At 53.1% G+C, this 27,429-nt stretch overlaps 1 protein-coding gene across 1 annotated transcript; it reads right to left on the bottom strand.

Annotated features, from left to right (window-relative positions):
• Positions 1-536: 536 nt before the first annotated feature.
• LOC142912315 (protein Dr1-like) lies at positions 537-18,492 on the bottom strand. Its single transcript, XM_076060485.1, has 4 exons — positions 18,262-18,492; positions 15,923-16,178; positions 12,885-13,207; positions 537-698 (listed from the first exon to the last, which is right to left on the bottom strand). The coding sequence occupies exons 2-4, from the start codon at positions 16,158-16,160 to the stop codon at positions 537-539; spliced, it is 723 nt and encodes a 240-aa protein (XP_075916600.1). The 5' UTR covers positions 16,161-16,178; positions 18,262-18,492.
• Positions 18,493-27,429: the final 8,937 nt, after the last annotated feature.

Raw genomic sequence — 27,429 nt, 5'->3', positions numbered from 1 at the left:
ATGTGTCTACAGGCATGCGTGCACCGGTCTCTTAGTGCTTGTTCAGCGAACGGTTCGTGACTAATTACCTAGTAAACGGTAAGCATGTGACAATGTACCCTCCCCCTACATGCGATTTCATTGATCGTCACGAATGAGTGTTATGCTTTTACTGTTCGTCATGTTTAGACCATCCTACCGGTGCTCAATATCTAGGCACCCGTGTCGTCTGTACTTGCTCGACTGCACGCTATTGTTTCGCCGAGTCTTGCTTCACGAGAGACACTTGCGTGTATTGAGTGAACGTCACACACTTGCCTCACACCGATGGGCTGCTTTGCAATTATCCGACGGTTAAATTCCCTACGGGTAATTTGCAAACGATCGCGTCGAGCTGCGCTGCACGAGAAAACCACCACCGTGCGGACCGTCACGTCCTGGTCAGACGTTCGAAATCTATCACTAACCAAATTAACAACAACAAAAACGACTCGGCATCACGCAGCCGCTGCGCGTCTTCTGCCCAGTTCCCTCGCTCACAATGATGACATCACAGTCTACTCGTCTGTGATGTCATCATCATCGTCCTCGTCGATGACGTATTCGGTCCCCGAGGAATCGCCGGGGCTGTCCGCGGTGGAGCTGCGCTGGGCCTGCTCGGCGGCGCGCTGGATCTGCAGCCAGTCGCGCTGAGCCACCTCTGTCTGCTCTTGGCGGGTCTGCGTGCACACACACACACAGACACACGACAAAGACACTCGCACACACGCAGACACTCAGGACACGCACACACGCAGACACAACGTACATATGCACACACGCAAACACACACATACGAACACGCACACACAGAGACAAAGACACACACACGGAGACACGTACAAATGCAGACACTCAGACACGCAAACACACACACAAACACACAAAGACACTCACACACGCAGACAGGCAGGAGTCCGTAGCTTGCACACACGCAGGCACGCACGTGTCCGTGGTTTGCGCGCACACACACACACGCAGGCACACACACAAGTTCCCTGCACCTCCAATTAGCACGGTTGGCTATGTACGGTGCGAAAGAAGTTCAACATACACACGAGTCCATGGCATGAGCACACTCAGGCACACACAAGTCCATGGCCTGCATTGGATTAACTGACCTTGCTCAAACAATTATCATTATGCATGGTCAACTTGAAGGTCAATGCACTTTTTGATTTAAAGCTTTCGTGACTGCAGTAATTCATATTCTTAGTTTTTTCGGTAAAGTCACGTTGAAGAGAAACAACAAAATAATAAAATATATATAAAACAATAAAAAAAATTCTCACGACGTTTCGACCATAACTCAAACGGTCATCTTCAGGTGTGTTGGTTTGCATAAATGTATTTTTAAACGGCGCATTTATTTATTTATAAAAACGTTAGCGTCACGATCAGCGATTTGGCAGTTTGCCCAGGACTAGTCCATCTATATTTTGAAAAGAGGAGGGGGGAGACGAATTTTTTTATAATGTATGCTGTCTGAAAGCCACTGTAAGCGTGAACAATCAATTAAGAACTGAAATGGTTTATCAAATCTTTCCAATGATTGCTAAGATAGAAATAGATGGCAAGATACCTTTTTTGGATGTCCTAATTAAAAAGAGACCTGATGGTTCAATGAGCCACTCTGTCTACAGGAAAGCTGCCCATACGGATGCTTATCTGAAACCGGATTCCCACCACCATCCATCACAGAAGAATTCTCTCATCAAGAATCTGTATCATAGAGCCCAATGCATATCCGACCAGGAACACATAAGTAGTGAACTCAAGCACGTACACCAAGCTCTTAGGGCTAATGGTTACTCCGACTATACAATCCGCAAAGCTATCACTCAAACCATGAAGAAGAACCCTCTTGAGGAGCCTTTCAAAACCATCACTTTACCCTACATTGCTGGGATCACAAAAAAGATCTCCAAAATCTTGAATAAACACAAGATCCAAGTCCGTTTCAACACATTACATAAAATCCGTGATCTGGTTCCGTCTGTAAAAGATGTGATTCCGGACATACAATACCCTGGTGTCTACAAACTAAGTTGCCTCTGTGGTAGTAGTTCCATTGGAGAAACCAAACGCCATGTCTCGGACCGCATTCGTGAACATAAAGCAGACCTTAAACACGGTAGGACCAACACCTCGGCCGTAGCAGATCATTGTTCTAATTCAGTAGGCTCACATGCCATTGACTTTTCCAAGACAGAGGTTCTTTGTAAGCCATCTGGCTTCCATGAGAGATTCGTTCATGAGGCTATCCACATATACAAGCACAGAGACAATTTCAACCGAGAAGATGGATTCTATCTTAGCAATCATTGGAAAGATTTGATAAACCATTTCAGTTCTTAATTGATTGTTCACGCTTACAGTGGCTTTCAGACAGCATACATTATAAAAAATTTCGTCTCCCCCCTCCTCTTTTCAAAATATAGATGGACTAGTCCTGGGCAAACTGCCAAATCGCTGCGCGTGACGCTAACGTTTTTTATAAATAAATAAATGCGCCGTTTAAAAATAAATTTATGCAAACCAACACACATGAAGATGACCGTTTGAGTAATGGTCGAAACGTCGTGAGAATTTTTTATTGTTTTATATATATTTTATTATTTTGTTGTTTCTCTTCAACGTGACTTTACTGAAAAAACTAAGAATATGTCAATGCACTTGTTGCATCAATATTCTAGGGATTATAAATCAATGTTCCAAGGATGATTTTTTTTAAACCTTCAAAACACGTCTGTACACAGCTCATCCAATTCATTGGCGGTCCTGAGCTGGCAGGGAAAATGTCATTCACCCAGTAAATATTAACGTTGGGCAAACATTGGCATGTGCTTGGAACTGTTGGACAAACGATCGCCAAACGTCAGCCCAATGTTCCATGTTTACCAGGTATACGGTATGGACCAGGCTGCTGGATAACAACCACCTTGAATTCTCACGAAAAAACACGAAGAATCACTGAATGTATTAACTCCCTGAGGGATGATTGGCTGAATTTACCCTCAGCTGAGATTTAAACTCATGCCGTTCTAATTGTGAATAGGGTGCCAAGACGCAACGCCACCCAGCCAGAATCGCCCAGTACCCGAGTGCAGGCTTCCTTCGCTTCATCCGGTAAATGCGTTCCAATAAAACGGCGCACAAAGCGAAACCGCACGATGACCGCTGCGTGCAGAGTAGTAGAATATGGTACACACAGTACATAGAGCACAGAATGTTGTCCCACATCTAACTGCATAGCCTGCTGAGTAGTGCACAGTCAACACAATGTTGTACCACGTCCAACCGCATAGCCTGCTGGGCAGCACATTCAGTCCACACAATGTTGTACCACGTCTGACCACATAGCCTGCTGGGTAGCACATTCAGTCCACACAATGTTGTCCCACGTCTGACCGCATAGCCTGCTGGGTAGCACATTCAGTCCACACAATGTTGTACCATGTCCGACCGCATAGCCGCATGAGTAAATTCAAACCGCATACGGCGAATTTTGAGTAGACAAATGTGAGCTGCATATAAATCGCTCACACAAACCTTACCCAATTGATCAATAATGAGAACACTCCAGCCCACGACAGGTTAACGAATGATCATTTGAATGCGGAGCATTTTCCCCATCGCCCGCTGTCACGGACAGGGGCTTGCGAAGCGCCAGGTTTACACGAGCTTGCAACGAGCGTTCGCCCCGATTTGCGTAGTGCGAGGCCGCTCACCTTTTGATTTTCCAGGGAAGGTGAAGAGTACAAAACCCTGGGGAAATTAAATTGGTAAAACTGGGGTCCGCTAAAACAAAACCCCTTGGGGAGATTCAAGTGGCATTGGTCAGGAGAGAGGAATGGGTTGTGAACTCTTAGGTCTGAGGTCTAAATGTGCCTTTGCGATTATGCTTGCTCGAAGCGTCGTAGTGTGGGTTGGCTTCATAAAGAGCACGGTTCCACTTTGCCGTGTACTCCTTTACACCGTTAACGTTTGCTGTTTTGATCACAACATTCTGAAACATGAACGTTTGCGGCTAAAGGAGAGTTCTGTGCTCCTGGTGCTGTGATAACGGCGTCAGCCGCTTGCCCATTCCGATGGCGTACAAGTACGTCATCATGTACGTAACCAGAAGAAAAACGAAGATGAATTCACTTTTATCGGTATCGAAGCTTCCACAAGGCCATGCGGGAGGGCGTGTGGCACAGTTTGGCGCCAGCGATCGTAGAGTGCGGTCGTGTCGCTACAGTTCTCTACGGTGAGTACAATGTCTTGAAAAACAACGGCGCTACGCCGCCTCTCCAAATAAAATTAAAGCTGACCGCTTACGCGTTCCGAGATTTATCAGTTAACGGGACATCCCAGCCTGCAACCTGCAGTCGCCTCGGAACGGGAAAGGGTTAGCACACACACTCGTGTTGCACATGCAGCTCCATGCTAACACGACCGCATTCACGCCAAATGTGAGCGCCATGACGCTGCTAATAAAACAGAGGGGGTTGCTTCTCGTTTGCTTTATTAGTGTACCTCCTCGCACAGTAGCATTACGCGCATTGTGCACGCGACCGAGTGCCACTCGGCACAACGTGCTAAATACTCGAGCGTAAATGTTAGGGTCGCCGGCCCCCGGGACCTCCCCTGCCTGCGACCCTGTCCGCGAAGTCCCGACGCTCCCAGACTCTCCACTAGTGTGGGAGCTGCCGCCGCCGCACTCCTCCCCGGGCGGGGAAAGGTCGTCGCGCTCCTGTTCCCCCCCCTGTGCCGTCCCCCCCCCGAGTCCGGGTCTCCTGCTGGTGGGGCATCACCCTCGACCTCCCTGGGACCCGCTAGCGCTTCGCCGGCACCCAAACGCGATGCTCCCCGCCCGCGCAGTCCCACGCACCAATCACACGCGGGTAACCGGGGGGTTAAAGGTCGGAGGGTAAGCGACGTCGTTCGTGCTCACTCCGACGATTGGGGGGATTGGATTAAATGGGTTTAAAGGGCTATGCGATGGGCCTGCGTGCAAGATGGGTATCCGCTCGCAACGTGGGAGTCCGCAGCCGACGGTTGGTAGCGCACACACTCCACGCGGCGCCGCTCCACACACGCGGCGACCGCCGCAAACAGCAAGCGCACCCACGCTTCCACTCTCTTTCCACACCCGCGCAAAAACCACACCAGTCTGTTATGTAACGACCACCGCGACAGTAAGCGCACCCACGCTTCCGCAAAAACCACACCAGTCCGTTATGTAACCGCCGACGATTTATTCCACCGCGCCGGCGAGCCCTTATTTAACCGAGTCAGTCGGGATCAGCGGGGCAGGACCAATCTATCTCTCGATAGTCGGCACTACACTCTACCTGTCCTCCCCTTTACCCTCTCCTGTTTTGCTCTTAAGCTAAGTCCCAACTCCCTCTCTCTCTCTCTTACTCACGGTTCGTCGTCACTGCCGTCTGGTCCTCGCGGCGCGTCGATACGTCCCACGGACGTTCGCGCGGCTGGACTCGGGAGTTGACGGACCTGGGGTCGACTCGAGTAGCCAGAGGACCTTTTTCCTTCGCCCTGACCCGCTTTATTCTTTCTACATCAAAGGGGCTACCTGGTGCCGACTCGCAGGCCAATCAGCTCGCTGGGATCACCCGCCAATCGGTAGGCCCATCTGTATCCCAGCATCCCCCGGGCCGTTGCTTTCAGCGACGTCCGCATCTAAATTTACCTGCTCAGCGGCCCTCCAGCCAGAGGGCGACCCTGCTTTCCCGCCGCTCGTGGCTCTGCCCTCCTACCTGCCTGCTGACCCGTGTGTGTTGTGTGTGCTGTCTACCCGCGGTGGCTCGGCAGCCCCGTCGTGACCATGTAATTACAACCATAGTTACGGTGCCGCGGTGGGTGTTAGCGTCGGGGGAGACCGTCCAATTCCCTGGCTGCAGGAAACCGTGAAGATTATCCCTTTACGAGGGCTTCTGGGTGAAAACCTGTCGGCCAGGGTGTCTCCCCACGCGCTCTAATGGTGGGGGGGAGTGCGTGCGTGTGTGTTCCGGTGGGGGGGGGGGGGTGGGGAGGTGGTGGGGTGGAGCAATGTCGGCCTCGCCGCTCGGGGCGGCGAGATCGCAGGTGGGCCACCCGCCGATCGGCTCCGTGGCGGCGGCATCACATAGCCCCCCGAGGTGCCAGTCCCCGTCCCGGGTTGACTGGAGCACCTCGCCTGGGCCGCGCCCACGAGGTAGCGCTGCGGGGTCCGGGGGATCCGCCCGGATCTCGTGGCTGGCCTCGGGGGAGGTGGCTCCGTCCTCGGGGTTTCCTGCAGCGGTCTCCTTCTCCACTCCAGTGGCTCCTCCGATCCCTCGGCACCTGGGGGCTGGGGGACAAACTCCGCGGCAGCGGGGTTTAAGGGGCGGCGTCCCCGCCGTCCTCTGGCGGGGCCGGGACGCCTCGGGGCTGGGGGCACGGCGGGGCCCATGTAGTGCGCGAGGCCCCCGAGCACGGGTGGCGCAGGGGCACCGGGATTTCGCGGTACTCGGGCAGCGAGGTTCTCCCCCGCCGGGGCTGCCCTCCATGGTTTTAAGCGGCGGACGTTAACCACCGTTTCTCGGCCCCTCTCTCCACCCTGGATTAATACCGTCCAGGGAGAGATCTGCCGTACCACGGTCCAGGGTCCCCGCCAGTAGGTGGTCAGCTTCCCCACCTGTCCGGCCCCGACGCGAGGGGTGTGTAGCCACACCTTGGTACCTGTCAAGAAAAGGGGGGGCTCCACGCGGGGTCGGGTGCTCTGTTCCTGTCGCCGATGCGCGGCCTCCCCTTGCGGGTAGGCCCGGTCCCAGACCCCTCGTAGGGTCTCCATCAGATGTTCCACGGGGCGACTCCCTTCCTCCGTTTGGGGTGGAGGAATGCCGAACAGCAAGTCTGCGGGTAGACGAGACTCACGACCAAACATCATTAGGAACGGGGTTTGTCCCGTCGATGTGTGCACCGTGGTGGCGTAGGCGAACAGGGCGTAGGGGAGGTGTTCGTCCCAATCCCGTTGGTTTGCGGCCGCCATACGCTTGAGCTTTCCGGCCAGAGTCTGATTCATACGTTCAACCATACCGTTCGCCTGGGGGTGGTACGCCGTGGTTCGGTCTTTCTGGATCCCGAACTCCCGGCACAGCGCCTGAAACAACTCGGCCTCGAACTCGCTACCCTGGTCGGTAAGGACTCGCTCCGGGATCCCGTGCTTAAGTACATAGTGCTCCACGAACGCCCGGGCTACTACCAGGGCCGTTTTATCGGGGATGGCCACCGCCACGGGGTAGCGGGTGAAGTATTCCACCGCTACGAGGATATAGCGGTTGCCCCGGTGGGATCGTGGGAATGGCCCCTGGAGATCGATGCCGACCAGCTGGTTAGTCCGACTGACGCGGAACGGCCTTAGGGGTACTTGGTATCGTGCCGGTTTCGGCCCGCACTGCTGACAAGCGCGGCAGCCCTGTACCCAGGCGGCCACATCTTGCGTCAATTTGGGCCAGAGATACTGGCGACGCAGAGTCTCCCGAGTGCGCCGTTCCCCGTCATGGCCCCCGAGCGGGTGGTCGTGTACCAGCCGTAGCAGCTGGGGTCGCACCTGGGCGGGAACACAGATGCACCCCGGCTGGCCGGCCTCGGTTAACTCCCGTACCACCCCGTTCTGCACACACAACCGGGCATACAAACCGCTCCAGGGCCCTGGTAGGGTGCTTTTCCCCTCCCGCAGGGCCGCTTCCACCGCCGCCAGATCCGGATCCCGCTGCTGGGTCTGCCTCAGCTGCTCGTCGCTCAGGCCCGGGAAGGCGCAGCCGACGTCCTCCTGGATCCGTCCGATCGGGGCGGGGTGGTCCGCGGGGTCCCGAGTCGTGGGCCCTGCGCTCGCCGGGCGGCCGACTGGGTCCGCGCCTCCACCTGTGGGGGTCTCTGTGGCGCATACCGCACTCTCTCTCGCCGGGGGGGGGTTAGGTTCAGCGGGTTCCCGGGGGTCCGTTGCCTGTCGGCAACGTCCCCCCATGAAGCACGGGCAGGCCTCCTCCGCCCTTGTCTCGGCACACCGCGGGTCGCCGTGATAATGCGTCCGCGTTTGCATGCGTCCGCCCCGACCGGTATTCGATCTGCAGGTTGTACTCCTGCAGCTGCGCCAGCCATCGGGCCATCTGCCCCCGCGGTTCCTTGAAGGTGAGGAGGAACTGCAGAGCATAATGGTCCGTGCGCACTCGACATTTCCTGCCGTATAAATACGGCCGAAACTGTTTACACGCGAAGATCACAGCGTACAATTCCTGACGGGTCACACAGTAGTTCAGCTCGGCCCCGCTCAGGGTCCGGCTGGCGTACGCAATCACCCGTTCCACCCCTTCCTGCACCTGCGACAACACCGCACCCAGCCCGCTGCTGCAGGCGTCGGTGTCCAAAATAAAGTCGGTGGTAAAATCGGGGAAAGCCAGTGTGGGGGTGTGTGTGAGGTGGTCTTTGAGGGTGGTGAAGGCCGTCTGGCCTTCCACTGATAGGGGTTCTTGGGGGAAGTGAGTTGGGTGAGGGGGCGTGCAATCTCGCTGAATCCCTTTACAAATCGACGGTAATAGGTGGCGAGCCCCAAGAATGACCTTATCTCCGACAGGTTTCTTGGCTGTGGCCAATCCACTACGGCGCGTACCTTGTCCGGATCGGTGCGCACCCCCGCCTCGCTGACGCGATGTCCGAGGTACCCCACCTCGCGCTGTGCGAGGTAACACTTACGCGGCTTGAGCTTGAGATGAGCCGCTCGCAGTCGCTGGAACACCTCCCGTAACCTGGACCAGTGCTCAGACAGAGATATACTGAACACGATCACATCATCCAGGTAAATCAGGCATTGCTCCCACTGCAAGCCCCGCATCACCAACTCCATCAGCCGCTGGAACGTCGCGGGCGCGTTGGTGAGCCCGAACGGGAGTACTCGAAACTCGAATAGTCCCATCGGGGTGGTGAATGCGGTTTTTGGCCGATCCTCCTCCGTCATCTCCACCTGCCAGTACCCGGATGCGAGATCGAGGGTGGAAAAATACCGCGCTCCGGCGAGGCTGTCAAAGGTGTCGTCGATGTGCGGTATGGGAAAGGCGTCGCCGAGGGTGACTGCGTTTAGTTTGCGGTAATCGACGCAAAACCGGGTTGACCCGTCCTTTTTTGTTACTAGCACCACCGGGGCAGACCAGGGGCTCGCCGAGGGCTGAATTATGTTATCGCGGAGCATGTCCCTGACCGCCTCTTTGATCTGGGCGCGTTCGGGTGTGCCCACGCGGTACGCGGGGAGTTTTATGGGTCGGGCGGCCCCGGTGTCGATTTGGTGCTTAACGAGATCTGTGCGACCCACGTCTGAATCGTGTTCGCTGAACACGTCGGCGTACTCCCGCAGTAACCCGCGTAGCTGATCGGCCTCTCCCTTGGGTAAATCTGCCCAAGGTACGTGTACCGCGTCAAGAAGGGGGACGACCTCGGCGTGGGGAGTCGGGCCGACTCGCCAGGCCAGGTCTTGTTGGTCCTCGGGGCGACCGGGGTCCTCCGCCCAGAGTGCGAATACCGAGTCGCTGGAGTGGCGCGCGTGTAGGGGGTGCACGGTGGCTACTGTGGTGCGCCATCGTAGTATTGCTGGGGTGCCGTGGGGGTTAAACACACGCATGAACAATCGGCCCCCATCGGCGTTTACCAACGTGGCTGACCCCACAACCCCGTATCGTTTTGCCAACTCCGGGTGAGGAGTTAGCATTACCTCCCCCGATGGTCGGTGCGCGGGGTCGGTGGAGGGTGTCGCCACAGGTACCAGCATCTCGGCGAGCGGCCCGATGGTGACGGCCGTCGTCAGGGTAGCGGCCACAGGTGTGAAGCGGGGGCGATTCGGCTCCCGTCCCAGGAATGGAATCCGTTCCCCGCTGCCTTCCACGGTGGCGCACCGCTGTCGGGGCTGCACGTTGAGCCCCAGCTTTCCCAGGAGGTCGGTACCTGCGATACACTCGTGGCACAGCACACTCGAGACGTAGAACTCCTGAGTGCACACCTGGTTTCCGAGACGGACCTCGAGGGAGATCCTTCCCAGCAACCCCATCCCGGCTCCGCTCGCTGTGTGCAGCGCGCAATCCGGGGCCGGCAGGCGGCTCACGTCAACCCCGAGCACGCTGCAGTGCGCGGCGCTCACGAGTGAGGCTACGGCCCCCGTGTCCAGTAGGATCCAGGTGCGCTGCCCGTTCACCTGTCCTTCCACCAGTGACGTGGCCCCCGTGATTCCTGCCACCAGCTCCCGTAGCCAGTCGCCCGTCCTCACCGCGTCCTTGGGTGTTGTGGCCGTGACCTGTGTGGGTGTCACTTGCTTACCATTATTATTATCGTCGTTTTGTTTCGGGACCTCGGTGATTGCACCCCTAGGTGGTCCACTCTCTAGGGGGCGTTGGCGTTTAACCCTTCGGTATATCTAGCGCGGGCGATCTGTGGGCAGTCTCTCATGAGATGCCCCTGACGGCCGCACATATAACACGCCCGGGGGGGGGTGGCGGCTCCATAGTGGGCACCCTGCCCGCTCCCTCTCCCCCCCATGCGCCGCTGCCCAGACTCTGCTTCTAGTCGGGCTACCCTCCCAGCTAGCCCTCCCAACTCGGTCTGAATCGTCTCTACCGTAGTCTGCAGCGTAGTCACATGTGCCCGTACTTGGGTTACGTTGTTGTCCACTTGGGTTACTTTGTTGTCGATCCCCCCGATGCCCGCCTGTATCCCCGCTACCCATCCCGGGGTGGTCTCGCGGGATACCGGAGGCCCCCTTTCCCGACCCCCTACCATCCTGGCGAGCTCCTGTTCCTCCTCTTCCTCCTCGGTGGACAGACTTGCGATGGTGCGCTCCCATCCCAGTCCTCGGAGCTGTGCGCGTTCGCTAGAAATTCTTTCACATTTGCGCGCGCGCTCGACAAGGGCATCAAAGGAGAGGCGCGTACAGTTCACGTCTGGCTGCCACCACGCCGTGCGCGTTAAGTATCGCTGGATTTTCTCTGCGGCCAGCTCCTCAATCGCTTCCGTGGTGTACCTCGGGCGTGCGATCTTTGTTAGCTCACGCACATCCTCGGCATAATCGCGCAGGTCCTCGCCGGGTTGGCGACGGCGTGCCTCTAAGGCCGCTTTTGCCTCCTCCTCATTGCGCATACCGAAGCGCAGATCAAGTCGGCGCATAAGCTCCTCTAGCTGTGTCTGCGCGCTTGCGGGTAGGGCTTCCACAAAATCGGCTGCCCGCCCATCCAGATTCATATTAAGTTGACGTAGCGTCTGCGCGTCCGTCCACCCATTAATTTCCTTAGCCCCTAGGACGTTGCGGGCAAATGCTCTCCACGAAGGTGTACCCCGGCCAGTGAATATATGCCTTATTTTCGCGTGAGGTAACGCGGGGGTTCGTACCGCTTCTGACACCATAATGTTAGGGTCGCCGGCCCCCGGGACCTCCCCTGCCTGCGACCCTGTCCGCGAAGTCCCGACGCTCCCAGACTCTCCACTAGTGTGGGAGCTGCCGCCGCCGCACTCCTCCCCGGGCGGGGAAAGGTCGTCGCGCTCCTGTTCCCCCCCCTGTGCCGTCCCCCCCCGAGTCCGGGTCTCCTGCCGGTGGGGCATCACCCTCGACCTCCCTGGGACCCGCTAGCGCTTCGCCGGCACCCAAACGCGACGCTCCCCGCCCGCGCAGTCCCACGCACCAATCACACGCGGGTAACCGGGGGGTTAAAGGTCGGAGGGTAAGCGACGTCGTTCGTGCTCACTCCGACGATTGGGGGGATTGGATTAAATGGGTTTAAAGGGCTATGCGATGGGCCTGCGTGCGAGATGGGTATCCGCTCGCAACGTGGGAGTCCGCAGCCGACGGTTGGTAGCGCACACACTCCACGCGGCGCCGCTCCACACACGCGGCGACCGCCGCAAACAGCAAGCGCACCCACGCTTCCAATCTCTTTCCACACCCGCGCAAAAACCACACCAGTCTGTTATGTAACGACCACCGCGACAGTAAGCGCACCCACGCTTCCGCAAAAACCACACCAGTCCGTTATGTAACCGCCGACGATTTATTCCACCGCGCCGGCGAGCCCTTATTTAACCGAGTCAGTCGGGATCAGCGGGGCAGGACCAATCTATCTCTCGATAGTCGGCACTACACTCTACCTGTCCTCCCCTTTACCCTCTCCTGTTTTGCTCTTAAGCTAAGTCCCAACTCCCTCTCTCTCTCTCTTACTCACGGTTCGTCGTCACTGCCGTCTGGTCCTCGCGGCGCGTCGATACGTCCCACGGACGTTCGCGCGGCTGGACTCGGGAGTTGACGGACCTGGGGTCGACTCGAGTAGCCAGAGGACCTTTTTCCTTCGCCCTGACCCGCTTTATTCTTTCTACATCAAAGGGGCTACATGGTGCCGACTCGCGGGCCAATCAGCTCGCTGGGATCACCCGCCAATCGGTAGGCCCATCTGTATCCCAGCATCCCCCGGGCCGTTGCTTTCAGCGACGTCCGCATCTAAATTTACCTGCTCAGCGGCCCTCCAGCCAGAGGGCGACCCTGCTTTCCCGCCGCTCGTGGCTCTGCCCTCCTACCTGCCTGCTGACCCGTGTGTGTTGTGTGTGCTGTCTACCCGCGGTGGCTCGGCAGCCCCGTCGTGACCATGTAATTACAACCATAGTCACGGCGCCGCGGTGGGTGTTAGCGTCGGGGGAGACCGTCCAATTCCCTGGCTGCAGGAAACCGTGAAGATTATCCCTTTACGAGGGCTTCTGGGTGAAAACCTGTCGGCCAGGGTGTCTCCCCACGCGCTCTAATGGTGGGGGGGAGTGCGTGCGTGTGTGTTCCGGTGGGGGGGGGGGGTGGGGAGGTGGTGGGGTGGAGCAATGTCGGCCTCGCTGCTCGGGGCGGCGAGATCGCAGGTGGGCCACCCGCCGATCGGCTCCGTGGCGGCGGCATCACATAAACGACGGTGATGGGACTGCACGCGCGTTGCGGGGGAAAGTGTCCGGGGGGGAGGGGGTGTGGGGGATAACAGCTCGCGCCTCGCCTGCTCGATGAGCGCCTGCTGCTGGCGCAGCAGCTCCGGCTCCGGCACGCCAAGCGCCTCGAGGCGACGGGTGGCGCGGCGGCGGCGAGACAGCGCCAGCGCACGGAACTCGGCGTGACACGCGCGCAGCTCGCCCATGCTGCCTGCCAGACCCAGGCGCTCCAGTGCTAGACGGACGCACCGCACACGCCGCTCTCGCGTCAAGACAGAGACTCGACCCCGTGCAGCCTCAACAGACTGGTCGGGGCAAGCGCTGTTTGCGAGCAGCTATTGAGACCGGCGTGGCACCCGAGAGGTCGAGTGGACAACAACATTTCCGCCGTTTTTTTCCTCCCCAGTGCCGATTTAAGGCCGAGTTGACCTAGGGAAGGATGAGGACCGGTTCAGATATCCGGGTCGGGGGGTTCGTACCGGAGTGCGCTAACCACTGCACCGCCGCTCCCCAGTGTTACACACACACACAGTGCTCCAGTGTTACACACACACACACAGTGCTCCAGTGTTACACACACACACACACAGTGCTCCAGTGTTACACACACACACAGTGCTCCAGTGTTACACACACACACACAGTGCTCCAGTGTTACACACACACACACACAGTGCTCCAGTGTTACACAAACACACACATACAGTGCTCCAGTGTTACACACACACACACACGGTGCTCCAGTGTTACACACACACACAGTGCTCCAGTGTTACACACACACACACAGTGCTCCAGTGTTACACACACACACAGTGCTCCAGTGTTACACACACACACACAGTGCTCCAGTGTTACACACACACAGTGCTCCAGTGTTACACACACACACAGTGCTCCAGTGTTACACAAACACACACACAGTGCTCCAGTGTTACACACACACACACAGTGCTCCAGTGTTACACACACACACACACAGTGTTCCAGTGTTACACACACACAGTGCTCCAGTGTTACACACACACACACAGTGCTCCAGTGTTACACACACACACACACAGTGCGCCAGTGTTACACACACACAGTGCTCCAGTGTTACACACACACAGTGCTCCAGTGTTACACACACACAGTGCTCCAGTGTTACACACACACAGTGCTCCAGTGTTACACACACAGTGCTCCAGTGTTACACACAGTGCCCCAGTGTTACATACACACAGTGCCCCAGTGTTATACACACACAGTGCTCCAGTGTTATACACACACAGTGCTCCAGTGTTATACACACACAGTGCTCCAGTGTTATACACACACAGTGATCCAGTGTTATACACACACACACAATGCTCCAGTGTTACACACACACACACAGTGCTTCAGTGTTACACACACACACAGTGCCCCAGTGTTACACACACACACACACAGTACTCCAGTGTTACACACACAGTGCTCCAGTGTTACACACACACAGACAGTGCTCCAGTGTTACACACACACACAGTGATCCAGTGTCACACACACACACAGTGATCCAGTGTTACACACACACAGTGCTCCAGTGTTACACACACACACACACTGCTCCAGTGTTACACACACACAAACAGTGCTCCAGTGTTACACACACACACAATGCTCCAGTGTTACACACACACACACAGTGCTCCAGTGTTACACACACACACACACAGTGCTCCAGTGTTACACACACACACAGTGCTCCAGTGTTACACACACACACACAGTGCTCCAGTGTTACACACACACACAGTGCCCCAGTGTTACACACACACACAATGCCCCAGTGTTACACACACACAGTGCTCCAGTGTTACACACACACAGTGCTCCAGTATTACACACACACACAGTGCCCTCCAGTGTTACACACACAGTGATCCAGTGTTACACACACACAGTGCTCCAGTGTTACACACAGTGCTCCAGTGTTACACACACAGTGCTCCAGTGTTACACAAACACACAGTGCTCCAGTGTTACACACACACACACAGTGCCCCAGTGTTACACTCACGCACAGTGCTCCAGTGTTACACACACACACAGTGATCCAGTGTTACACACACACACAGTGCTCCAGTGTTACACACACAAACACAGTGCTCCAGTGTTACACACACAAACACAGTGCTCCAGTGTTACACACACACAAACAGTGCTCCAGTGTTACACACACACACACACATTGATCCAGTGTTACACACACACAGTGATCCAGTGTTACACACACACACACAGTGATCCAGTGTTACACACACACAGTGCTCCAGTGTTACACACACACGCAGCGCTCCAGTGTTACACACACACGCAGTGCTCCAGTGTTACACACACACACACAGTGCTCCAGTGTTACACACACACACACACAGTGCTCCAGTGTTACACACACACACACACAGTGCTCCAGTGTTACACACACACACAGTGCTCCAGTGTTACACACACACACACACAGTGCTCCAGTGTTACACACACACACACAGTGCTCCAGTGTTACACACACACACAGTGCCCCAGTGTTACACTCACACACAGAGTGCCCCAGTGTTACACTCACACACACACAGAGTGCCCCAGTGTTACACTCACACACACAGTGCTCCAGTGTTATACTCACACACACACAGTGCTCCAGTGTTACACACACAGTGCTCCAGTGTTAAACACACACACAGTGCTCCAGTGTTACACACACACAGTGCTCCAGTGTTACACACACACACAGTGCCCCAGTGTTACACTCACACACACAGTGCTCCAGTGTTATACACACAGTGCCCCAGTGTTACACACACACACACACAGTGCCCCAGTGTTACACTCACACACACACACAGTGCTCCAGTGTTACACACACACAGTGCTCCAGTGTTACACTCACACACACACAGTGCTCCAGTGCTGGAGCCGTGTGTACCCTGGATGACGTGCTCAGGGGAGATGGTCTTGCGCTGCGCATGCGCGCACGCCGTGTTCGCCTCGCTGGACACGTGGCGCACGAAGCGCGTGCACGCCACGCGCAGCAGGTCTCGTGCGCCCGCCGTCAGGCGCAGGCACGGCACCAGCTCGCCCACGAGGCGCTGCACGGACGCGTAGGGCAGCGTCACCTGGTCGGCTTCGTGCGCCGGACCCCCGACCCCCAGCGGAGACGCCATTGCCTCCTTCTCACCGATCTTACAAAAGTGCCGCAACGACGCACAGATCAGAACGCTGGGCTACGTACGGTGTAAAAGAAGTTCAACAGGCAACAACGTTCATCGCTGCCTCCCCTCCACCCCATAGGGCCTCTTGAATAAACTGTTGGGGGCCCAGTGCTGTGCGCGGGTACCAATGAAGGCTGGCACGGCGCCCGAGGCGGGTGGGTGGGTGATTAACACCACGCCCGGTCGTCTTTGCCTCCCTAGTGCTGATGCTTACTAGCCGCACCAGGTACTCATTTAAGGTCGAGATGACCTAAGGCCCTGGGACCGGTGCAGACATTCATCACCGGTGTTGGGCTGCAAGTGGCAATCGAACTCGGGTTGCCGGGTTCGTAACGCAGCGAGCGCCAACCGCTACACCACTGAGGATGCATCGAATTCATCGACTGAACGTATTCAACCTGCACTGGCCAGCCTGGTGAAGTATGGTCAAACTGCCTTCATCCACCAACAATTGACAAAAGCGCCTAAAGGAAAAAAATATACTTTATAGCATTCCTTCTCTCTCGCCTCCTCAATTAGCTCGAGTGTAAGAACTCCGCACAACTTTCACCGATTTCAAAGTCTACTGTTGAAAACCTTGAGTTCGACGCGTAATGGAAAATATAAATCCATAGATCGACGATGCATTGACAGGAGGCTAATGGCGAGCCATTAGTCAGCATTCTTCAAAAGGCCATGCAGCAAACAGCTGACGCCTTACTCATTGGTTTTTTTCGGTAAAGTCACGTATGTAGAAATACAATAAAATTGTATTAAAACAAAACAATCACGACGTTTCGATCACAACACAAGCGATCTTCATCAGGTGTCAAGAACAAATCATGGAGGTAAATACAACAAGATGAGAGACGAGAATTCAACAAACCTAAGAAACATTATGTGAAGCACAACCAGTCAGGCCAACAACACAGTTAGACACTTCCTGGCGGACCACGAATTTCAGAAGAGTGTTAAATTTCGTGTTCAACCTCTGGATTGCACCTACCAGCATAGAGTGAACAAATACGAGGTACAAAGTCAGCAGAAATACATATACAGGCCCACCAAGAGGCAAGGAGGGAGGAAAGACGCCTTCCCTTCCTCCAGGCACGGAGAGCGAAGCAGAGCTTTACAGAGAATCCAAACTTTTTTTTACCAGGTAAGGCCCACTGAACTATATGGCTCTTTTTCAGAAGCACCCTGGCCACAAATCATAGCTCAACGAAGTGGCTTATCATGTGGAAATGTATAGCAGCCAAATACTCGAAACGTGTGTTGATTCTAAACGTTTAGGGGGAAAACCAAAGGAGCCGGGAGAAAACTCCACACGACCAGGGGGAGAGATGCGCACGTTCCAAATATACAACAGGCGTCAGGGTGGGCATCTAACCCACGACTTTCTTGCATACGAGGCGAGGGAGTTAATACAAATAAAACACGTGTGGTTAATACAGACTTGATTCTTTGCAAAAGGAATGTATTTGTCGTCAACATCTTAACACCTCCTGTTTTTTTTGCCAGAAAGGGTAAAACCCATCAATATTTTTTTATAATCTATTTGTGAGACATTTGGATGACGTGTACATCGGAAATGTTTTTGCATATTTGTTGCATACGTATTTTTTTTTTTATATCTCATCTTGCCCGATTTTGCGATCGCTTTGTAATCACGAAGATGTTAAATGTCAGTGCTGCTGCTGCTGCCGCCGCACAGTAGAGAATAGGTTCTACCTTATAAAACTGTAAATGTGGCCGAAATGTACACCCACTAGTAAACAAGGAACGTTGGGAAAACGTTTGGCACGTGGTTTGAACTGTTGGACCAACGATGGCCGAACGTTCCACGTTTACCGGGCAGTCCCTTAGTAAAATGTCCTTTCAATTGTGATGGAGACGGCAGATTGGCTCAGCCGGCTCGTTCAAATGAATCTCTTTAGGGGGGACTTTTGTCGACACTGGAGCACGTGCTCAAATCGATGAACAAACAATATCGGCAACAATTACAGTGCAGGCTACACGGCGAGTGGACACAAGTCCCCTCCTGCCACGAGCAAGGCTCATTGCCGTACAGTACCGGTGTCAGAAGGTCATGGACGGGAAGGTCACGGACGGGAAGGCCCTGCCGATATCTCTTTCGTTGTTACAATTCTGTGGTGAGCCCGATGGTCTTGGCCTGCTCACGCGATGGCTTACACACACACAAAGCCGTCGAGCATCGTCATTATCACCACCACCAACCACCACGTGCTAGTTCATGCCATGGCGGTCACCGTTCACTCGTGCCGTGCGTAGGGTGAGTGGGGGGGGTCACAGATGGTTGACAAACACCACAAAAAAAAATCTTCCACCGTGGGATGTTTGCAGCGAGTGCAGCAGCGTGAAGACTGCTGGGACCGGAAGGGCGAGAGATTCTCATCTTAGTCTCTTTTGAACAGTGCCACATCCCACCCCACTCGTTCAACACCCGAGAGCACGGATGTAATTCTCACGGTCCTTAGTGCCCCAATGATTGAGGCACATTGCTGGGCATCCGTGATAAAGAGCTTCACAGCACTTGGTCGGATTTCCAGTCTATCCGATTCTGACATTGCAATTCATAACCCTTGCAACATTAATGATCATTATCAGAATGCTAAACTTTCGAAACCACAATGAAAACCACCATTATCATCAAGCACAGTGTAAGCTGCCAATATACCGGATTCATATAGCGTGCATCACAATACAAATTCGCGTTATTGTAGATTACTTGACGGTAACACAAAAACACACACAGTACGAGTCTCTCACATATCTGTACCCCTCCACATAAAAAAAAGTCCTACAACATCCCATCGGTCACACGGCTTTCCTCCTGGGAGTGGGGAACTTCAGCAGGCACGAGTTCCAACCCACAAAGCAGAAGTGGGCTGACTTGTTCGAGATATACACTGCTGGTGGAGTGCCCAACGTGAACGCACAAACACCGTGACGGGCGTGGTGCAGGAGTGTAGGAGTGTCGTGTGTAGGAGCGGAGCGTTGTCGTGTGTAGGAGCAGTGTCACGTGTAGTGTGTAGGAGCAGTGTAGTGTGTAGGAGCAGTGTAGTGTGTAGTGTGTAGGAGCAGTGTAGTGTGTAGGAGCAGTGTAGTGTGTAGGAGCAGTGTAGTGTGTAGGAGCAGTGTAGTGTGTAGGAGCAGGGTAGTGTGTAGGAGCGGTGTAGTGTGTAGGAGCAGTGTAGTGTGTAGTGTGTAGGAAGTGTCGTGTGTAGGAGCAGTGTAGTGTGTAGGAGCAGTGTAGTGTGTAGTGTGTAGGAGCAGTGTAGTGTGTAGGAGCAGTGTAGTGTGTAGGAGCAGTGTAGTGTGTAGGAGCAGTGTCGTGTGTAGGAGCAGTGTCACGTGTAGTGTGTAGGAGTAGTGTGTAGGAGCAGTGTAGTGTGTAGGAGGAGTGTCACGTGTAGGAGCAGTGTCCCGTGTAGGAGCAGTGTCGCGTGTAGGAGCAGTGTCGCGTATAGGAGGAGTGTTGTGTGTAGTAAGTGCACTCCACTATCGTAACGCACGGTATGCGAGTGCAGCTGTTGGACGCCGGCACGTGGCTTCACACGTGGCGTCGTATCGCCCTTTAAATACAGTAGCGTCACGTGACGTCTGAGGTTGTCGGAGTTGCGGGGGGAGGGATGGGGGTTGGGGGGTGAGGGGTGGGGGTGAGGGGTGGAGGGTTGTTGGAGACTCTCACTTCTCCTTGTATGGCTGCTGATGTTCGATGCAGGGCAACAACTACAATTTCACATTCAGGTGGTGGTCAAGCCAGCAGACAACCGCGTCAGAAGCCAGCTGAGTGGAGTATCGCAGTGATGTATCTTTGTGGATCGGGCCATTGTGTCGTTACACGTTGTACTACGGTGTGTTCAGGATGACAACAGCCGTATTTCCATTTGTGCATCAGGGCATCCGCATCTACTGCCGTGGTTTGTTAAGTGGATGCGGTTTAGGGATGCGGTTTAGGGTGGACCGTGAGCAGCTTCGTGGAAGATTAAACCCAGCGACCTTCTTCGTTGGGCTCTTTCACAACAAGCTGTGACTTCTTTTGAACTCCCATTCCGCTCTCAAAGACTCTTCACTCAAGAGGCGGAGCAGATGCTCTGTCGTTCAAGCGCGCACCCACACGGATGGTTTGCGTTGTCCTCGGATCACAATACCTCTGGGTGAGGGCCACCCCACAGTCGTCACCATGCACCACGGTCCCCCGTGATGGCAACAATCCCTCTAAGCGGCTGACCTCACCGCTCCATCTCCACGAAGGTCGCCTGCTCCGTGCGTCTTCTCTCCCTTGGGCTGCCATTCTTGTCACTCGTCTCGTCCCGTCCATCGACAAAATAAATATAATCGGCGACATTTCGAGGAATGGCCCTTCAGAGCACATGGTAATACCACGGGGCTTGATGTGATAGGTTTTTATATTTGTTAAATAGGTATATGAAGTTATCTAATAGTATGTAGTAAGTACTTTCATTTTAACACGTAGGCTTTCGCGACCAATATCCATAAGTTTTTTTGGGTTAGATCGCGTAAATGTCGTTAAAACCCGCCACCACACGACAGCAAACTAGTAAGGGTTGTCACGTAAACAGAACATGCCAATTCGTCACTAGTACTGCACACCGATGTGTTGGAGAGCCAAGCCACATTTAAAATCTGAGTATCATGTTTTGTTAGTAATTACAACTAGCTCCATCAGGCGACAGCAAAACGTCGTACTCAAGATTGTAAATGTTGTAGCTTGGCTCTCCAACACACAAACGGTGTGCTGTACTAGTGACGAATTGGCCACGATCTGTTTACGTGACAACCCTTACTCGTTGGCCGTGTCGGGTGGTGGCGGGTTTAACGACACATTTATATATTTACGCGATCTAACCCAAAAAAACCCTCTATTATGGAAGTACCTTCATATAAACAAAAGGATGAGTGAATAAACGCATTTATGTTCAAAGTAAAATTATTAAAATGTTGCCGGCACAATGCATTATGGGAAGGTTTGTGCTTGCAGGGCGGTGTTCTTCACTGCAAGGCCCGCGGGCCACTGGCGGCCCCTGGAAGCCTTTCGTCTTGCCCCTGCCGTGCGGCCCTCCGACAATACACAAAGGGCAAAAACACCCTTCAGCATCATCATCGCGCTGCTGTCAAACCCCCAATGGTTTCAAATGTGGCGAAAACTTTTTTTGGTTTTGTTTTTGTTTATTGTAGTATGGAGTTAGACTGATGGCCTTAATCTTAGTTGTCTTGTGGTTGTTGTTGTTATTTGACTTACATCCCACTGGGATTTTTGCACACAGCGTTGGTGTACGGTGCTATTTCAGGAATATTTTGATGTTTTTTTCCTGGATTTTCTGTTTGCACAGTCACATAATCACTTTAAGATGTTTTCTTGTTCATGTTTTTGTTTGTTGCGGTTGCACCCGATTCAAGAGCCGAATGGCTCACAGGGCTATACCAAATAAATGAACTATGAACTAACTGCTGATGTCTCCTTCGGTGAAAGTGGCCTCTGAAAATTAGTGAAGGACCCACCGGTGGAGGGCAAGGCGCGGCCCCACTGGCAGGACATTCCTCATCAGCGTTGTTGAGTGCACTACTGGACAGCAGGCGAGGTCCAAACCCCACCTCGACATGGTACTTGAGATGAAGGCCCACACAGCATCACACAAACCACGTTGGTTTCCATCAGAGCCGTTTTGACATTTTTCCTTGATTATCTAAATCACAAAAGCGCACGAATAGTTTAGCAATGTTTAATCACCAAAGCAGTACACGTACGTACTCAATACACACATTTTTAGATTTTATAATAATAGGCTCACACCGTCGTAATAATTATATTCTATATAGGATCTACATTGCACCCTTTCCACGAGGTAGGGAATCACACTACTTGCACTCCTCACCACTGTGTGTGGACCTCCCACCAGCAGCCAGAGGAGAGACATCACCAATGCAAGCTTTCATACGCACCGCTCTCAATCGCTTCTGTTACGCAGTTATCTTGGCCGTAGTTATTTATTCTAATTCATATTTGCTTGATCTTCGCCGACTTCTATTTGCTTGAGTTCGCCATGACATCGATTGGTGTCACTGTTGTACTCTGCTCTTTATTTTTTTCTGCTTTTGCCACTTTGGCCACCCAGCTGACTCTTGCAAAATGAAAGTCGCTCCAGGCCTCGAGTTCTCACCCTGGTTAAACAAAACCATCTTGAACCTGAGTCACTCCCTTAGGACAACTTACGCAATACCAGATGGTACAGTGAAGGAAAAAGTATTTGATCCCCTGCTGATTTTGTACGTTTGCCCACTGACAAAGAAATGATCAGTCTATAATTTTAATGGTAGGTCTATTTTAACAGTGAGACACAGAATAACAACAACAAAATCCAGAAAAACGCATGTCATAAATGTTATAAATTGATTTGTATTTTAATGAGGGAAATAAGTATTTGACCCCCTCTCAATCAGAAAGATTTCTGGCTCCCAGGTGTCTTTTATACAGGTAACGAGCTGAGATTAGGAGCACACTTTTAAAGGGAGTGCTCCTAATCCCAGCTTGTTACCTGTTTAAAAGGCACCTGTCCACAGAAGCAATCAATCAGATTCCAAACTCTCCACCATGGCCAAGACCAAAGAGCTCTCCAAGGATGTCAGGGACAAGATTGTAGACCTACACAAGGCTGGAATGGGCTACACGACCATTGTAAAGCAGCTTGGTGAGAAGGTGACAACAGTTGGTGCGATTATTCACAAATGGAAGAAATACAAAAGAACTGTAAATCTCCCACGGCCTGGGGCTCCATGCAAGATCTCACCTCGTGGAGTTGTAATGATCATGAGAACGGTGAGGAATCAGCCCAGAACCACACGGGAGGATTTTGTCAATGATCTCAAGGCAGCTGGGACCAAAGTCACCAAGAAAACAATTGGTAACACACTACGCCGTGAAGGACTGAAATCCTGCAGCGCCCGCAAGGTCCCCCTACTCAAGAAAGCACATATACATGCCCGTCTGAAGTTTGCCAATGAACATCTTAATGATTCAGAGGACAACTGGGTGAAAGTGTTGTGGTCAGATGAGACCAAAATGGAGGTGGACACATTATGTTTTGGGGGTGTTTTTCTGCTAAGGGGACAGGACAACTTCGGACGGGGCCATGTACCTTCAAATCTTGGGTAAGAACATCATTCCCTCAGCCAGGGCATTGAAAATGGGTCGTGGATGGGTATTCCAGCATGACAATGACCCAAAACACACGGCCAAGGCAACAAAGGAGTGGCTCAAGAAGAAGCACATTAAGGTCCTTGAGTGGCCTAGCCAGTCTCCAGACCTTAATCCTATAGAAAATCTGTGGAGGGAGCTGAAGGTTCGAGTTGCCAAACGTCAGCCTCGAAACCTTAATGACTTGGAGAAGATCTGCAAAGAGGAGTGGGACAACATCCCTCCTGAGATGTGTGCAAACCTGGTGGCCAACTACAAGAAACCTCTGACCTCTGTGATTGCCAACAAGGGTTTTGCCACCAAGTACTAAGTCATGTTTTGCAGAGGGGCCAAATACTTATTTCCCTCATTAAAATGCAAATCAATTCATAACATTTTTGACATGCGTTTTTCTGGATGTTTGTTGTTGTTATTCTGTCTCTCACTGTTAAAATAAACCTACCATTAAAATTATAGACTGATCGTTTCTTTGTCAGTGGGCAAACGTACAAAATCAGCAGGGGATCAAATACTTTTTTCCCTCACTGTACATCCTACATGCGCCTAATTAGGCCACGACAACTTCGACATCACCCCTGTGGACACTTCTATCACCGTGTGCCCCTGGACACCGCAGCACCACAGAGCAGCCGCCACACACCAGACCATCCGCCTGCCAGTAGCCCTGGTGAAGATGACTGCAATCCGCAATCTTCCAGTCGTCATGTGTAGAAGTAGCCGTTGTAGGTGCTCTTCTTGTGCCGGTCCTTGACATTCACCTGCTCAAAGGGGCACTGGGACGGCAGGGGAGACGCCGCTTCAGCGTGTGCGGCCGTGTGCCAGTGTCAACGTGAGGGTAACCACATCCCTGTGTCCGCGTACATCGTACACGTACACTTAGACACGGTTGGTACTCAAACACCAGCATACATCGGCTCGGGAAATAAGAGGGGATAAGAGGGAACGGAGGGAAAAGGAGTGGAGAAATGGGAGAGACGAGGGAGACAGATGCTGCATCAGGCCATTTATGGACTCAGTCTATTGTCCTATCATCTCATAGCGTCCCTGGCACGAGTCATGTGTTACACAGTGGCAGTGGGGGGTCGCAAGATGCCGATTTATTACTAATAAACCCCAAGGATCAGATCGAAATCCTTAATTTCGATCGGATCATTGGGGGGGGGAGGGGGCACGTGCCACCCCCCCCCCCCCCCACTGGCTCCGCCAGTGCATACAGTGGGGGTGGTGCAGTGGTGACACTTGTACATCACAGCAAGAAAAGGGCTGACTTCGATTCCAATTTCAGGTGCCTTTGTGTGGAGTTTGTACGCTCTCCCCCTGTTCTGAAGTTTGTGCGTATGTGGAGTTTGTATGTTCCCTCCCCCTGTTAATTCTCCCCGCTCTGAAGAGTGTGAGTGTGAGTTTGTATGTTCTCCCTCTGTTCCACACAGGTTTCCTCCGGGCTCTCTGGTTTCCTCTTAAATCAACAAAACAAAAGGCACACGATAAAACAGGTGTCGGCCAAGACATCCCCAATGCTGAAAAATTACCTGAACAATTACTCAACTGCTATCACATACAGCAACATCACCCCCTTACGTCGTCCCAACATCACAATCTTGAGGCCAGATGGATGGCGAAGCCTTACTGGCAAGTCCTTACTGACAGAGCGCCACAGGACACATAGCTCTTGTGGGTTAGGGGCCGTCCATAAATGACGTCACGCGATTTTGGACGATTTTTGACCCCCCTCCCTTCGTCACACGGCGTCACAAAAAGTCAGACCCCCCCCTCAAATATGACGTCACAAAGTTCCGCCCCCCCCCCCCCAAAGATATAAAACATGCTTCAAATAGCTTTAAACTATTGTCATTGTAGTGCGTATTTAATGTGGCGCTGCACTCTGATGTTGTAGGAGAAAACATTTATTAATAAGTCTATTTAATTAAGTAGAACGTGTTGTCTATATTTATTTAAAGTTGCGCAATTTGATGTCACGTCACATTTATTAAACGCCAACCCCCCTCCCAGGTGCGTGACGTCATTTATGGACGGGCCCCTTAGCAGGGTCGAGTGACTGCTGGCTGTGGGTGTTACCCGTGTTAAAACTACTCAAATCTACTCAGCGCTCTGCTCACTTCTCAAGGAGAAATTTCCATGCACAATACTCCCGGCACCTCTGCTCATAACGCACGTTTATGGATAAAGATGCAGCCCCTGCAATTGCACTATCACACCAATGCTGCCAGGACTTCCACTACGTATGTCGAACTTCTTTCGCACCGTACGTAGCCAACTGTGCTCATCGATAGCTCGAGAGAACCGCTTCACAGGGTGTTTGGCCTACTCTTCCAAGCTGGCCAGACATCTTAGAAGAGGTGGAAGTGCCCACACTATACCCCCGCCATATCAGACGTGTTGATCGACAAACTATCGTCTACCCATTCACACTGCTGGGTGGACAGACGCAGAGCATTTAACACAAAAAACTTGCACAATGGTTTCAAATGCCGCAACAGGAGTTCGAACTGACGACATCTGGATTGCAAGTGCAGCGTGCTGCTATTACACCACAGTGGCAGCATTCAATTTCTGTTCGTCTAGGAATAAAGTGTAGAGGAACGCTTCCTTAAGAGTTCCAAGGAAACGTGTAGGACCCTATTGTGCCTGCAACTGCTGGGTCACAAGTTGGTGTGCAGGGCTGTGTTTTCACCAACACAACAGGGGCGGCTGTATCATTGTGATATTATTATGCTTGTTTACCCAAGGTAAGCCTCAAGGAGTCTCTCTTTTTTAGAAGGTTCATGCTAAGTATAATTCCAATTGAGTGATTTGTGGTGCCATTTTTAGAACTTGGCAAATTTGGACTGTGACGGCGGCATAACGCTTGACCTGCTCTTGCAAATCCTGTCACAGGGTCTTTTAACATCCACTGCGAAGCAGACGCCAGGTATTTTTGGTGGTTAAACACCGGCAGTAATAACCAGGGCGGCCGATTGGAATCAGACCGTGAACATCTGCACGTCACAGGGTAATGAATGGTGGGGGGGAGGCGCTTAGGGTGATATGCGAGGGATCATCAAACATCTAGGGCAGTGTTCTTCATTGCGAGGCCATTGCGGGCCATTGGCAGCCCTGGAGTGCAGCCCATGACATGCGGCCACCCAACAATCCTAATATATAAACACCTAGGTCTGTGATTTTGTCATTGTGACTAACGCGGCACGGATTGGTTTAAGTGCCTCACGTGACTGGGACCAAGCAGCCAACCAACGCTTGGCGGGGCTATAGAGGGGCAGGTTAAAGTCCGCATCGAACCAAACCCCCAGCAAGACCATCTACTTAACGACGAGAGGAAATTCACACGAAATGTCGTTTTCAATTTAGTTATTCCAGATGTAAAATGATATAAGCTTTTAATGAAGAAATAAAATTATCTAATTCAAAACATAATACAATTCAAAGATGTTTCATTTTAAAGCTTCAAAACGGAGCATCGGGTGCTTGCGCGAATCTGTCGTTCGTGTGCAATTTTTTTCGTGACATTCCTGGCCGAAGGCCGTAAATGGTTGTGAGGGGTGCCACAGGCGCCCCCGAACAACCCCTAGGTACACAAATGTGAAAACACCCCCCTTGCAGGCAGTGCGGCGGCCCTCACACTTGTCGGCGAAAGTGCATCCCCTGACTCTGCAAATGAGTCAACACTAATCTAGGGCCTCATGACCATGGAACTGTAGCACCACTCCTGACAAACGGGCGACACCGACCGTGTCATCACCCCCGCCGTGTTTCGTGCTGAATTAGCAAAGCCAAGCACCTGCTCCAGGCCAGCGTTAAAAGCCACCCGACTGCAGCGTTCTGGCCGGATGTGAATAAACCAGGCGGCCCATTCTCACAGACTGTGGCATCATCCCACTGCCTGCGCACGAGAAGGATTCTCAGACACTTGATAACGAGGTGGGGGGGGGGGCAGCTTAGCAACACTATTGAGGAAGTGCGTCGGCTTTGCTTCTCCACTCCACT

This window comes from Petromyzon marinus, chromosome 5 (assembly GCF_048934315.1).
Source record: "Petromyzon marinus isolate PM22_M1 ecotype Great Lakes invasive population chromosome 5, UKy_Petmar_22M1.pri1.0, whole genome shotgun sequence".
Lineage (NCBI taxonomy): Eukaryota > Metazoa > Chordata > Hyperoartia > Petromyzontiformes > Petromyzontidae > Petromyzon > Petromyzon marinus.
The sequence above is the reverse complement of the archived record's forward strand: the minus strand, read 5'-3'. Positions and strand labels throughout refer to the sequence as shown.